This window comes from Terrapene carolina, unplaced genomic scaffold, assembly GCF_002925995.2.
Source record: "Terrapene carolina triunguis isolate 2854851 unplaced genomic scaffold, T_m_triunguis-2.0 Scaffold58, whole genome shotgun sequence".
Lineage (NCBI taxonomy): Eukaryota > Metazoa > Chordata > Testudines > Emydidae > Terrapene > Terrapene triunguis.
This window is the reverse complement of record NW_020664409.1, coordinates 46512248-46524749: the sequence shown is the minus strand read 5'-3', so window position 1 is coordinate 46524749 and position 12502 is coordinate 46512248. Positions and strand designations below refer to the sequence as shown.

At 45.1% G+C, this 12502-nt stretch overlaps 1 protein-coding gene across 1 annotated transcript in view; it reads left to right on the top strand.

Annotated features, from left to right (window-relative positions):
- The first annotated feature begins 1896 nt into the window (after window positions 1-1896).
- ALKAL1 (ALK and LTK ligand 1) overlaps window positions 1897-12502 on the top strand; it is a 41127-nt gene continuing 30521 nt past the window's right edge. The window contains exon 1 of the mRNA XM_024206168.1: window positions 1897-2242. Within this exon, the coding sequence (XP_024061936.1) occupies window positions 1897-2242 (346 nt within the window). The remainder of the gene's footprint in view (window positions 2243-12502) is intronic.

Here is a 12502-nt window from a genome sequence, read left to right as displayed (position 1 = left end):
AACGGAGGAGGAAGTTTGTCAGAAACACTTTCGCTGAGGCGAAGAATGATTACCAAAGATGTCTTCATTGACTGCCACCCACCTACAGTCGATAGTACTCAAATGAATACGCCCGAAAGTGAACTATATAAGACAGGCGAATGGCTGCTAAAGGCGCATCCTGCTGTTTTGGGTTTAGAACCGATCGCTCCCCATTCACTCTCTAACCAAAGAAGTAAGTCTTCACTGGGAGGAAGAGGAAGGAAAGTCTCTTAGCTCAGAAATACCAGAGTTGAGCAAAAGTTGACTCTACTTCAAGGTAAGCGCTCCCTCTTGTCCTCTGTTTAGAGAGAGAGACATTTTGCCAGGCTGCTGCAATTCTCTTTGTAGTCAAGATATGGTGGCTGGGGTTTAGCGATTTCTTTAATTATTCCATGGGTAGTGTCACCATTTAGAATAATCAGGATCCGCTCGCCGCATCAATGAATGAAAGGCTAAATCCGTTCCTAATTCATTCCTAGAGCTAGTCATATGCAATAGCTGCCGGCGGAGAGTTGGAAACCTCGAACCATTTTTGGGGCAGTTCGAGATCTTTTTAGCTCTTTTGACAAAAGGGAGTTGCAAGCGATGCAAACATAAATCGGTTTGTAAATAACTGAATTATTCCCCCCTTTCGTAATCCTAATTATTTGCTATATTTAGAATAGCTTACTTAGATGTATTAAGTTCTCTGCTAGGAGTCTCAGCCCGTCATTATTGTGTTTGCCTTTTAAACCGCCTTTCATATTTGTCTCCGCTCCAAAATAATGAAACACCCCAGCCTCCGTTTTCCTAAGATACTTATAGAAGTATCTTGGCTGTAGTGTCTCCACGTGTGTAATGTGCTCGCGTGGATGTAGGAGGGCTTTGAGCTCTCACGCTGATATAGTAAAACATACTAAAGGTTTGGACTTTTAAAATGTATTCGTATCAGAACACGGGCTACATCGAAAAATAAAGCGCCTAAATTCTCTTACCAGTCACCTAGCATAATCACTAACCCCTCCCAGAAAGCCAGGAGTTCGATCAATGAATGTGCCCAGTAGATTCACAGAGATGAAAGGCAAGCCCTTAACAAGAACTGGGGGAAATTGTCATTCTAAGTGGAGAGACAGCGAGAGTGTATTTTATATAATGTATATCAGTATGAGAATCTAGGGCAATGCCAGAGTAGTGTGGGGATTTCTAGTTCTATGGTTTAAAAGTCCTGGGAAGATTTCTCCTTCCTTCCCCATTTTAAAAAAAAAGTCTGTCTCGGTTATTTGTGTCCAGCTGAAAGTTAAAACTGGTCGTGATTCCGCTGAATGACTAAAGCTTCAAGGGTGATCACACTGGGAGAAGAAAGCCAGGCAAATCCCCCAATAAAGCCCTGGATTGTAATGTGTGCTGCTTGGTTAATACCCTTGTCCTAATCCGTATCTATAAATGTGTCCTAAAGGGATCTGAGATGAAACTGCAGCGCTTGCCGCGGTGGGCGGGGAAGTGTGGTGGGGCCAGGCAATCCGGAGAGCCCTCCTTCTCCCCCCGCCGCCCCCCACCCCAGCGCAGCGGGGCTAGCACTAGCACGGTCCCCAGCCCGGCAGCGCGCACTGTAGACGCGGGAGAGGAGAGGGGTGTGCTGAGCCCAGCGCCCTTGCGCCCACCCGGCTCCCTGCGCGTCCAACAACACGCGCCTCCGCTGCGCTCCAGCCAGTCTGGTCCCAGCAGCGCTCTTCTTCCCCAGCGCCCTGCAGCCGGCCTCAGTCAGCCCCCATTGGCTTCGCTCGCTTTCCCCACCCAGTGGGACAGGAGCCGGCCCCAGCATGAGGAGAGGGCTGGGTGCGGGCATGGCCAGGAGCTAACCGTGCTCTGCTCTATCTTCTCTCAGGAGCCAGAGAGATGCGAGGGGCAAAGAGATGTCACGCTCTGCCTGCCATCTTCTTCCTGCTGCTCACTTCAGCCCCTGCGCCGCCGGGGGTCGAGGGCAGCAGCAGGGACCTGGAGGCGCCAGGAGGGGACAGGAGGACTCTGCTCGATCTCCTCTTGCAAGCTATCGGGGACAGCCAGAGCCACCAGCCCCACCCACCCCGAAGGGGGGACAGGGTGATCTCCAGGCGCTACAGCGGCAGCGCCCTCTACTCCGCAGCTGTGGACCAAGACCCCCGGGTGACTTCCTCCTCCTCCGCCTCCAGGGAACGAGCAGCGGGGCAGGTGCCCCGGCTGTTCACCAGCTCCAGGCACGTAGGTAAGAGTAGCGTCCCTCCCCCCCTCCTTTCCCCTCCGCACCCCCGATCCCAGCAGGCTGGGGACGGGTTTCAGTCACTAACCGCTCAGCCTCTCTCCCCATCCCCGGCCTGGCAGAGGAAACTTGTCCTCAGCAGCCGCGGTACTTGTCAGACCTAGGTTGGGAGGAAGGGCGCGTCTCCCCAGCTCCCCCGAGGGCAATCACGCGTGTTTTGCCGTGCTCCGTGGGGATCTGTGTTTCGACCCTGCCCTTCTATCTGCGGGAGCGGGACGTGTTGATGGCTTTAGAGCCAGCAGGAGCCAAGCTGTCCGTCGTCCTGGCTCGTCTGAGATCTGCCGCTTTCACGTGGATCCCTGCCGCGCAGAGAAGCTGGCCTCAGCCTTGTAGAAACACAGAAGCAGAGAGCGAGCTTCCAGAAATCTGCTTCTCCGCTTCCTTCCCCCTCTGCCCTGGTATCCTCGTCGCTGCTGCTCGCCTCCCGTGGCAGCCACTGCAGCGCGCAAGCTGCAAACTTTCCGTGCAGGCAGGAGCAGCGCGCGGATGTTTTGACTGGAGCAGAGCGCGTGGCCCGATGCCCGGGATTGGATGCTGCTGCCTGTGTGAACTGCAGAACTTTCCCCACCTTGTCCTTAAAGTTTCTACCTAAGCGATTCCCATTCACTTTCAGGTCCTCGGGTGCCTTGTTAGCCTTTAAGTGCTGCAGGTCTCCCGAGGCTAAGACGAGCCTGAGTTTACCCCGTGAGCTGCTGGCCCTCTCCCTTCCACACCCGCAGGCGGGGCGCGGGAGGTCGGATGATGGGCTGGGGCAGAGGAAAGCCCAGCGCTGGGTAGGGAGAGCCGCTGGGGGCGGGGGTGAGCCGCGGCAGCACGCGAGCCTCTTACAGAACAGGGGCCGGGGGCTGCTCCAGGAGAGCTTTTCTTCTTTATCACTTCGCCGTCGTTTCCAGGCAGCTCTCGGCAGCTCCTGGGTTTGTTTCTGCCTTTGCGTCCCTCCCGGGGCAGGCGGGAGACTCAGCGCATCGAGACCCGGTGGTTCTCCTTCCCCTTCCGCCCGCTGCACCCTGAAGGGGACTCCTCTCGGACCCGTACTTTTTAAACAACTAGCAAACAAATATAGGAAGCGATTTATTATCCTGCCGCCTCCGCTTTGGCTCCATTCCCCAAACTAGGAGTTCAGCTTGTCTCGGGTTCCTCGGGGTGTGTGTGTGTGTGTGTAGGGGGGAGGTAAAGTCACACCAAATTTACCAAGTTATGCGGTCCTTATCTGAAGGAGTGAGAGGGGGAATCGAGTTTACCTGTGTCATGTGATTGTCACTTTGGCTGCAAAAGTCGAGCTTCATATTTTTTGGAAAAACAAAACTACTGAGTAGTGGTTTTAAACCAAGCCCCTCGCGTTTCATATTTACATTGACTTGTTCTCTCCTTGGGTCAGCACAGAAACAATTCTCAGGAAAACGAATTCCTACCCACAGTCTGCGCTGGCAGATCTCTTCTTCCTAGAATTAAGCACAGAGAAAATAACTGATGTTACATTTAGCTCTGGATTTATTAATTCAAGATGTCTTGTTTTATTGATCATGACAGCACCGTTTGGTCCATATATTAATTAAATGTTAGCCACTTTCATGAGTCTGCGTGGGGGAAATGCAGTTTACCTTTTCTTCTTTTTGTGTGAAGAAGGTCAGAGTAGGTCAGAAACGTTGGTACCATTAAGCAATAAAGTATGGCAGGGGAATGAATTGTGGGTTTGGGCACAAAAGTCAATTGTGATCAACATAATTGTGCACAGCACAGATCAGGTACTAAGGTCTTATTGTGATAATAACATCTTGTATCCAGTAATGATGCCAATACACTGAGTTACAGTGATTAGTTATTAGCAGAATTCTTTAGTAGATAAGTGTATAGATAAGACACACAGTCTTTTGTCTATGTGGTTAGGCTATATACATTCTACATAACTGGTATTTTTGCATGAAAGTAGCAATATAAGATTTACAAACAGGAGATTAAAGCGTGAATATATCCTGGCTGTAGCCCACTGGTGTTTTCCATCAGGCTCACTGCCATTTCCTCCGGATGATGCTGGGCAATGAGGAAAAGACACATTAGAAAAGTTGACATGGCAAAAACAAATAAAGTTTGGCCCTTCAGTATTGTACTTATGCCTCTTCTATACACAGTCCTTGACCCCTACATTTCAAAGGGGCAGGAAGATGCAATTAGTGAATACAGTCCCAGGAAGGAGAGTGTCTTTAATGAACCTTCCAACATTTCCCCCAGTGTTTAGACCACCAGTTTACTGAAAAGAGAGGTGCCCATGATGCAGATCTATCACTATCCTGGCTTGGACTACATGTGAGACAACTGCAAATATGTCTGATTTTTCACGGGTCCCCTTTTCAAGGCAACATGCAGGATGCTTGACCAAGTTCCACCATAAGTAATTTATTCTCATGACTGGATGGTAGAAGGACAGAATAATTGCACTCCCTGGTCTATGTATAGAAATCCTCAGGCTAGGGAGTGCTATTTTTTTTAAAAAGCATGATAGATGCAAAAGAAGCATAAACCTCTTAGTGTTGAGAGCAGCCAGACTAACTCTGGGAGTTATAAAAAAGTCTATTAGAAAACATGTTCAGATAATATCCCCACAGATTCATGTGCTGACAAGAAGGGTGATAGCAGGGAACATAGGTATTGACATACCAGAAAAGACTAGTGGGCCATCAAATCCTGTATCCTGTCACTAACAGTTGCTAATATCAGATGCTTTAAAGGAAGGCATAATTATACAATACCTACCATAGAGGCAGTTTCTTATGCACTGAAATATAAAAGTTATAGGCATATAAAATATTTATATCGTATCTAATGTAACAGTGACGCTTCATTACCCATATAAATGTCTATTTTTTAGAATCTTTTCTGATGGACAGAGAAATACTTTTGAGTGCAGTTCACACAGCATGGTTTCTTTCTCTTTAAATACTTAGTTTTAGAGAATGTAGTGCTTGTGAAGAATGCAGGACTGATAACCTTGGAAACTGCAGACCTTCAGTTATCCATAGAACAGGTACAACATGGTTAACCACCGAGCAAGCTTCCTCCCTGACCTAGAGAGATCTTCTCTAGAGTTTAGAAATTGTCATGCTTATTCAGCTTCTGGATTTACTGACACAATAGACAGCGAGGGTGCCAATTACACCTATTTTCATGGCTGAGGTTTTTGAGGTGGCCACCCATCCACTTGAAACTGGACTTAGTTAATCAACTCTTTTCATTTATGTCAATGGCATGGTGACAACTTTTGTTTCAGATGGTCACAAAGTGTCTATTGAACTGGATTGATAAAGAGATCTCTCAGTCAGAAGGCTGGTTCACTCAGATCAGGATGCAGATAGAGCTCCTTATTTGGATCATCACTTATGTTCATTTTTGAAAATGATCATTTTGTGTCAAATGACAATTCAGTACCCCCTTTTGTTTCTTCTTTCAAAAACAAAAGGTACATGGAGCTATGGCACAGTAGGAGAAACACCTATTTTATGTGTCCTTCCTTTCCCTCTTCTCCTAGGAGCCATTCAATAGATTTGGAGAAAGAGGTCTTAGATTATACTAATCATCTCATATTGTGCATGGAGACCCTTATTTCCAGATCCAGTGAAGATGACAGCTTCATCATCACTTTCTCTCTCTCCACTCAGAACCCAAGTCACAGGAACCTCCATTGCCCAGATCCTTCCAAGTTACATCCGACGAAGTGGGCATTCACCCACGAAAGCTTATGCTTCAATACATCTGTTAGTTTTAAAGGTGCCACAGGACTCTCTGTTGCTTTTTACAGATCCAGACTAACATGGCTACCCCTCTGAAAGATTAACTAAGGAAGTCAAATAAAAATGTTTGACTTCTTAACTTAATAAAATAGAATTACTTATAAAGTGGCTCCATCTGTTACTTTAGCTGATCTTTAGGGGTTGGTCTGTCTGGTGGACATGTTATTCTGAAGAATGGAAAGTTTTGATTACTGTTATTTCCTTTTCTCCCAATATCCAGAAATCTTTACTTTCACACTATAAGTAGGAAAAAGTTATTTGAATATTGAAAATAAATAATAATAATAATTAATTGGAGAAAGCATAGGCACTGCCTGGAATATCCCATGTGCATCATGACAGAACATTTTAATTTCCTATTATTTTTATAATAATTAGCAAGTTTCTATTCTTCATTAGCCTCAATTCTGTTCTCCATTACATCATTTAAAATCTGAAGTTGTCTGTTGAATTTACACTGGTGTAATTGAGAACAGAACCCGGCTTTGTGGCCTAAAATCCTGGAAAAAAATCAACTGATATCTTTTAAAATAATATCCTCTCATAGCAAAGGCAAAATTTGAGCCACATAGCTGTTGTGAATTTAGATGACTCTTTCCTCTACAAAAAGAGAGAATAGTGAATATATACGGTCTTTTAATTTTTCGGACTACTTTAGCATGTAGGCTACACCAAAGCTGTTCCTGTTTTGCAGAAAGTATTTGGATAAAAGGCAGCTAAGAAAATCTCATGAAATTAATGAAATATTCATGTTTACCCAAACATTCAATTAGAAGATAATCTGAGGACCACCGTATCTTTGTGGGAAATACAGCTTTAATTTTCAGATGAAAAGGCAGAATTGAAAACTCATGTACTCAGAGTAATGATGATTAGGAAGCCACAGTTACATATAGGGAATAGGGAGAAAATTTCAATCATGGTTCAAAAAGGAGGGACCCATAACAACTTTTCAAAGCAAAAAATATGCTTCTTAATATGACAAGTTCTCAGACTTATAGAGGCTCAAAGTATGGATGTTGTAGTAGCAAATTTAACTCCATTAGGGATAACACACTATTCAAAGGAACAACGTGTATTTTTAGTCACATTCTAGAAGACATCCTAGCAGAAGATTGTCTTTTGGTTGCTAGATATTACTTTGTCTGAATACCTCTCTGGGGAATAGATGCTCACTTTCGTTAATCAAAATGGCCAAACAGAGCCAGTGGAGAATCCCCTCTGTGCAGGGGAACTCACCACTGATGGAAACCTGGCAGATGCTGATCAGCCACCTCCTGTAACAGCTGCCCTACCCACTCCCACTGTAGAAGAGGATGAAGGGGGTGGCTGGGTGGAGAGGGACTGTGGTAGAATAGCACTTTACTAAGCCTGATAACTCTCTGGCATAAGGACCCCAAATGTGTAAGTTAGAGCTTTTTCCCACAGCTGGAAGTTGAGCTGGGTCTGTGTAGGTGAGGCTCAAAGAGCTGTAAATGGCGCTGTATCAGCAATCCCCCTCACTGTCGCTGTGCAGAGTTTGGATACAGTCAAGAATCTGTTTCACTATCCATGCCCTGAAGAACCTACAGTCTAATTCAATGTAAGACCTAAGTAAAGGGAGACAAATAAAAACACCTTCCCAGCATGATTTGTTTAACCATAAACATGTGATCTGTAATCAATTCACAGTGAACTGGAATCATAGGTTCACACAACATGGATCCACCATAAAATATGTTACTTTTAACTGTAAACTAATCAACCATGTTGTCTTCTGATCAGGTTATATTTTAAATTTGTAAAAATATATTTAAAAAATTGCTCACTACAGTATTTTTACCATATGCAAATTTAGAATCAGCATAATAAATATATACATATATAATATTCATGTATACAAATTCATGCAATTTGTATACAACTTAATGCTTTAAATGTTCAAGTTTTGAGAGGCGAGTAACTTTAAAAAAAATCTTATTAATATTAGTAGGGGCCAGACCCAGTAAGGTGCTCAGCACCAGTGCCCATTGGGGGCCCTAAGCAGCAATATTTTTGGAGGCCCTCACACACAACACATACTAATCATTAGTTGGGGACCCCCTTGAGCTGCTCAGGGCTATAAGCAATTGCTTAGTCATCTTATGCCTAGTGCAGGCTCTGCTCAGCACTTCGGGCCTGGATACACAAAAGGACTTAGGCATTGTGACTCTGAGAGTCACAGCACCTAACTTTTAGATGCCTGGAAAATCACAGGAGCACATTACAATTCACCATGCCGAATTAGGTGCCTAGGCTCCCTGTAGAATGAACGAGAAGAAAGAGATGCCGGACTGTGATTCACAAAAGTCAGCGTGCTAGTCAGGAAGCTGCCAAAGCTAGCTAATGGGAGTTGCCAACCAGAGGGGTATATGCTAATTTCCACCCCTCTCTCAGTGATAAACACTTAAGTCTGGGCTGCAGGGAGGCCCCTGCCTCTGCTAGCGATTTACAGCCAGGAACCCTCTTTGGATGCTGGGTATTAGAAAAGTTAAAAATAAAAATCTGTGATGTATCCATTACTAAACAAGGGAAAATCTTCTGATGCTTTCTGGAATCCTGTTTGTATTGTATAACTATATTTAGCATGACAAATGAGCCCCAATAAATAATGGGTTAAATTTTGGCTCCATTGAAATCAATGCCAAAATTCCCATGGACTTTAATAGGGCCAAGGTTTTACCCAATACAGAAGGAAGCAAATAACAGGTAAAATAAATTAGCTTCAAAATAATCTGTGGCAAGGACTGGATGGTTCATAGGATCAATAATGGGATGTGAATTTTTACCTCTATGCCAGTAATGTGACTCAGCCTAGCTTGGTAGTGAGTCTATGACCAAACTGTTGAATGACATAAATCAATAAGCTATTTATTTTATTCTGTATTATTATCCAATTACTTGTTAACCCAGCAGGGGCATAGCAATGAGCCAAAGGTGGTGGGTGATGGTCTGGATGAACAAGAGTCACAATAGGGTAAGACTATGGGATATGTTTATTGTTACATAGGCATCTATTCAACGGCATATAGTGTACATGTAGCTATAGACAGCAGCGTGGATGCTGTGAAAGGCTCTGGCAGAAGCAAGGAAGTGGGAAAAGGCTTCAGCAGCTCCCTGCTGCTGGAGTCATTCACTGGGGCGAGAAAAGGCTCTGGTGGGGGATAGGTTGCACAGTAAGGCTGATCCTTTCCCTGCTGGTCAAGTCTTCCCCTGAAGTGAGGGAAAGGCTCCTGCAGTGGGGAGCTACTGGAATCTTTCCCTGCCGCAGTGGGGAGCTGCTGGAGTTTTGCCTCAGCTGCTGACAGAGCCTTTCCCCATTGCTGGACTCTGTTACTGTGGTCGGTAAGGGCTCCAGCAGCGGTGAGCAGCCCCCCTGCCCCACCAGAGCCTTTCACCAATGCCTGAGTCTTTTCCAGGGAAAGGCTCCAGCAATGGGGATCCAGCTGGACACTACACTGCTAAAACAGAATTGTAGCTGGGGAGACACAGTTTGGGCAAGTAGAGCATCATGCAGGATATGTACTTCAATACACATCCACTCTCTTCAGGCATGTCTTTACTTGTCTAAGCCATCCCTCACTGTTTACACTGCTATTTATTCCCATACTAGAGCAGCAGTATGAGTAAGTACAGTACACACCACCAAACGAAGTGTGCAGTTTAGAAACCCCCATAGATTTTTTAAGGCAAGAAGGGACTACTGTGAGCATCTTGTCTGACCTCCTGCATAACACAGGCCACAAGACTTGCCTCTATTAATTCTGGCTTCAAGTCTAACAGCTGTGCTTTGAACTGGAACATATAATTTAGAAAAACATCCAAGCTTGATTTAAAATTTTCCTTTGATGGAGAATCCAACACAACCTTTGATAAATTGTTCCCAGTGCCAGATTAAAGGATATTTGGGCTATGCACTATGGAAATCATTCAGATTAGGCCTGGCTGCCCCCTCATCATGCCTGAGGGGTAGCCAGGCCAAACCTGAGCGGCACTGAGTCCCTGTGTTCCAGGTCACAGCACCACCCACCCAAATCCTGTGCAAGTGCACTAAACAGACATTGGTTAATCCAGGCATGGTTGTTCCAATGGTTAACTACCTTCATTGTTAAAAATTTGCACCTTTATTTCTAGTCTGAATTTGTCTAGCTTCAACTTCCTGCCTTGGATAGTGTTATATCTTTCTCTGCTACACTGAAGAGTGCATTATCAAATATTTGTTCCCTGTGTTGGTACTTATAGACTAGGACCAAATCAACCCTTAACCTTCTGTAGTGGGGCGGCTGCCCCACTCCCTGAATTTGGGCTGCAGCAGGCCAGTGGATCTGCGCAGACAGGGAGCCAATCAGGGAAGACCTTATAGGGAGCCAATCAGGGCCCAGATTGGAGGGAGCCAATCAGGGCCAGGCTCAGCCCTATAAGAAGGCTGCTCAGGACAGGAGCAGGCAGTCTGTCCTAGGCCTTTGACAGGGGAAGGTCTGTCTCCAGGCTGGGAGACTAGCACCCGGGACAACGCAGTGCTGGGCAGGCCCGGGGGAGCAGAGGGTAACTCCAGCCCGGTGTCTGCCAGGCTGCAGGCCCTGAAGGGAAGGGCCTAGCTGGTGCGAGGGGCCGAAGGGGAAGCGGCCCAGGGACGTGGACAGACGGAGGGAGAGAAGGAGGGCAGGATGGCTGCCACTAGAGGGTCCCTGGGTTGGGACCCAGAGTAGTGGGTGGGCCTGGGTCCTCCCCTTTCCCCCTTGCCAAGCGGCCATCTAGAGCTGCACCAACCCCCTGCCAAGAGGGGAGTGACTTTGAGGGTGCAGTTGGCCACATCGGCCAGGACGCAGAGAGGCAGCTGATTGATCTCCCCCCGGAAAGGGGCGAGGATGGACTAAGGGGCACTGCTGGAGGGCAGTGGCTCGAAGAGGACACCGCAAGCTTGGAAGCAACATGGGTCCAGACACGCCAACCGAGAGCGAGATGATGGATGGGACACCACCAGGAGGGAGCGCTCCACTGGACAGAGCTAATTCCCGAGACAACCAGTAGGAGGTGCCAGGTGGTGAGTCCCAACCCCATCACACCTTCTCTTTGATAAAATGAATAGATTGAGCTCTTTGAATATTTCACTATAAGGCATATTTTCCAATCCTTTAATCATCCTTGTGGCTCTTCTCTGAACCCTCTCTAATTTATCAACATGCTTCTTGAATTGTGGATACCAGAATGAACACAGATTTCCAGCAGTGGTTGTACCAGTGCCAGATACAGAGGAAACATACTCTTTCTACCCCTAGTTGATATTCCCCTGCTTATATATCCAAGGATCACATTAGCTCTTTTGGCCACAGAATCACACTTGGAGCTCATTTTCAGCTGATTATCCACCATGACCTTCAAGGTTTTTTTTCAGAGCACTGCTTCCCAGGATAGAGTCCTCCATCCTGTCTTTATGGCCAGCATTCTTTGTATGAAAAAGTGTTACTTTACCATACTGAAACACATACTGTTTTCTTGCAGTCAGCTTACCCAAGATATCCAGATTGCTATGTATCAGTGACCTGTCCATTTCAATATTTACCAGGTCCCCCTGAATCTTTGCATTATCTGAAAATTGTATCCGTGATTATTTTATGTTTTTTCCCCTCCAAATCATTGATAAAGATGCCAGGAACATATCCTCCTGAGACCCCTTTAAAAACACAGCCCATTGACAATGAATACCTTATTATAATTACATTTTGAGACCTATCATTTCACTAATTTTTAATTCATTTAATGTATGCCATGTTAAATTTGTATCATTCTAGTTTATTAATCAAGATGTTGGGTGGTACTAAGTCAAATGCCTTTACAGAAGTCTAAGTATATTATATCAGCACTATAACCTTTATTAGCCAAACTTGTAATCTCATCAAAAATTGATATGAAATTAGTTTGACAAGATCTATTTTCCAGAAACTTATATTGATTGGCATTATTATGTTACTCTCCTTTAATTCTTTATTAATCAAGTCCCTTATCAGCCATTACATGATTTTTCCTGGAATCGATGTCAGGCTACCAGGCTTGTAGTTACCTGGGTCATCCAATATTTTAAAAGGTAAATGGGAACATCATTAACTTTCTTTCAGTTCTCTGGAACTTCCCCTTTACTACAAAACTTACTGAAAATCAGTATTAACAGTCCAGCGAGATCCTTGATCAGATCTTATAAGCTCTTGGATGCAAGTTATCTAGATCTGCTAATTAAAAATGTTTAACTTTAGTAGATGCTGTTTAATATCATCCTTAGTTTCTGTTGGAATGGAAAGTATTTCATCATCATCATATGATATGAATACAGTTTTTTCTCCAAATATAGAATTCTACATATCCATCTAGTAATGGACTCATTGCCATTGTTAGGATTCCTTTCATT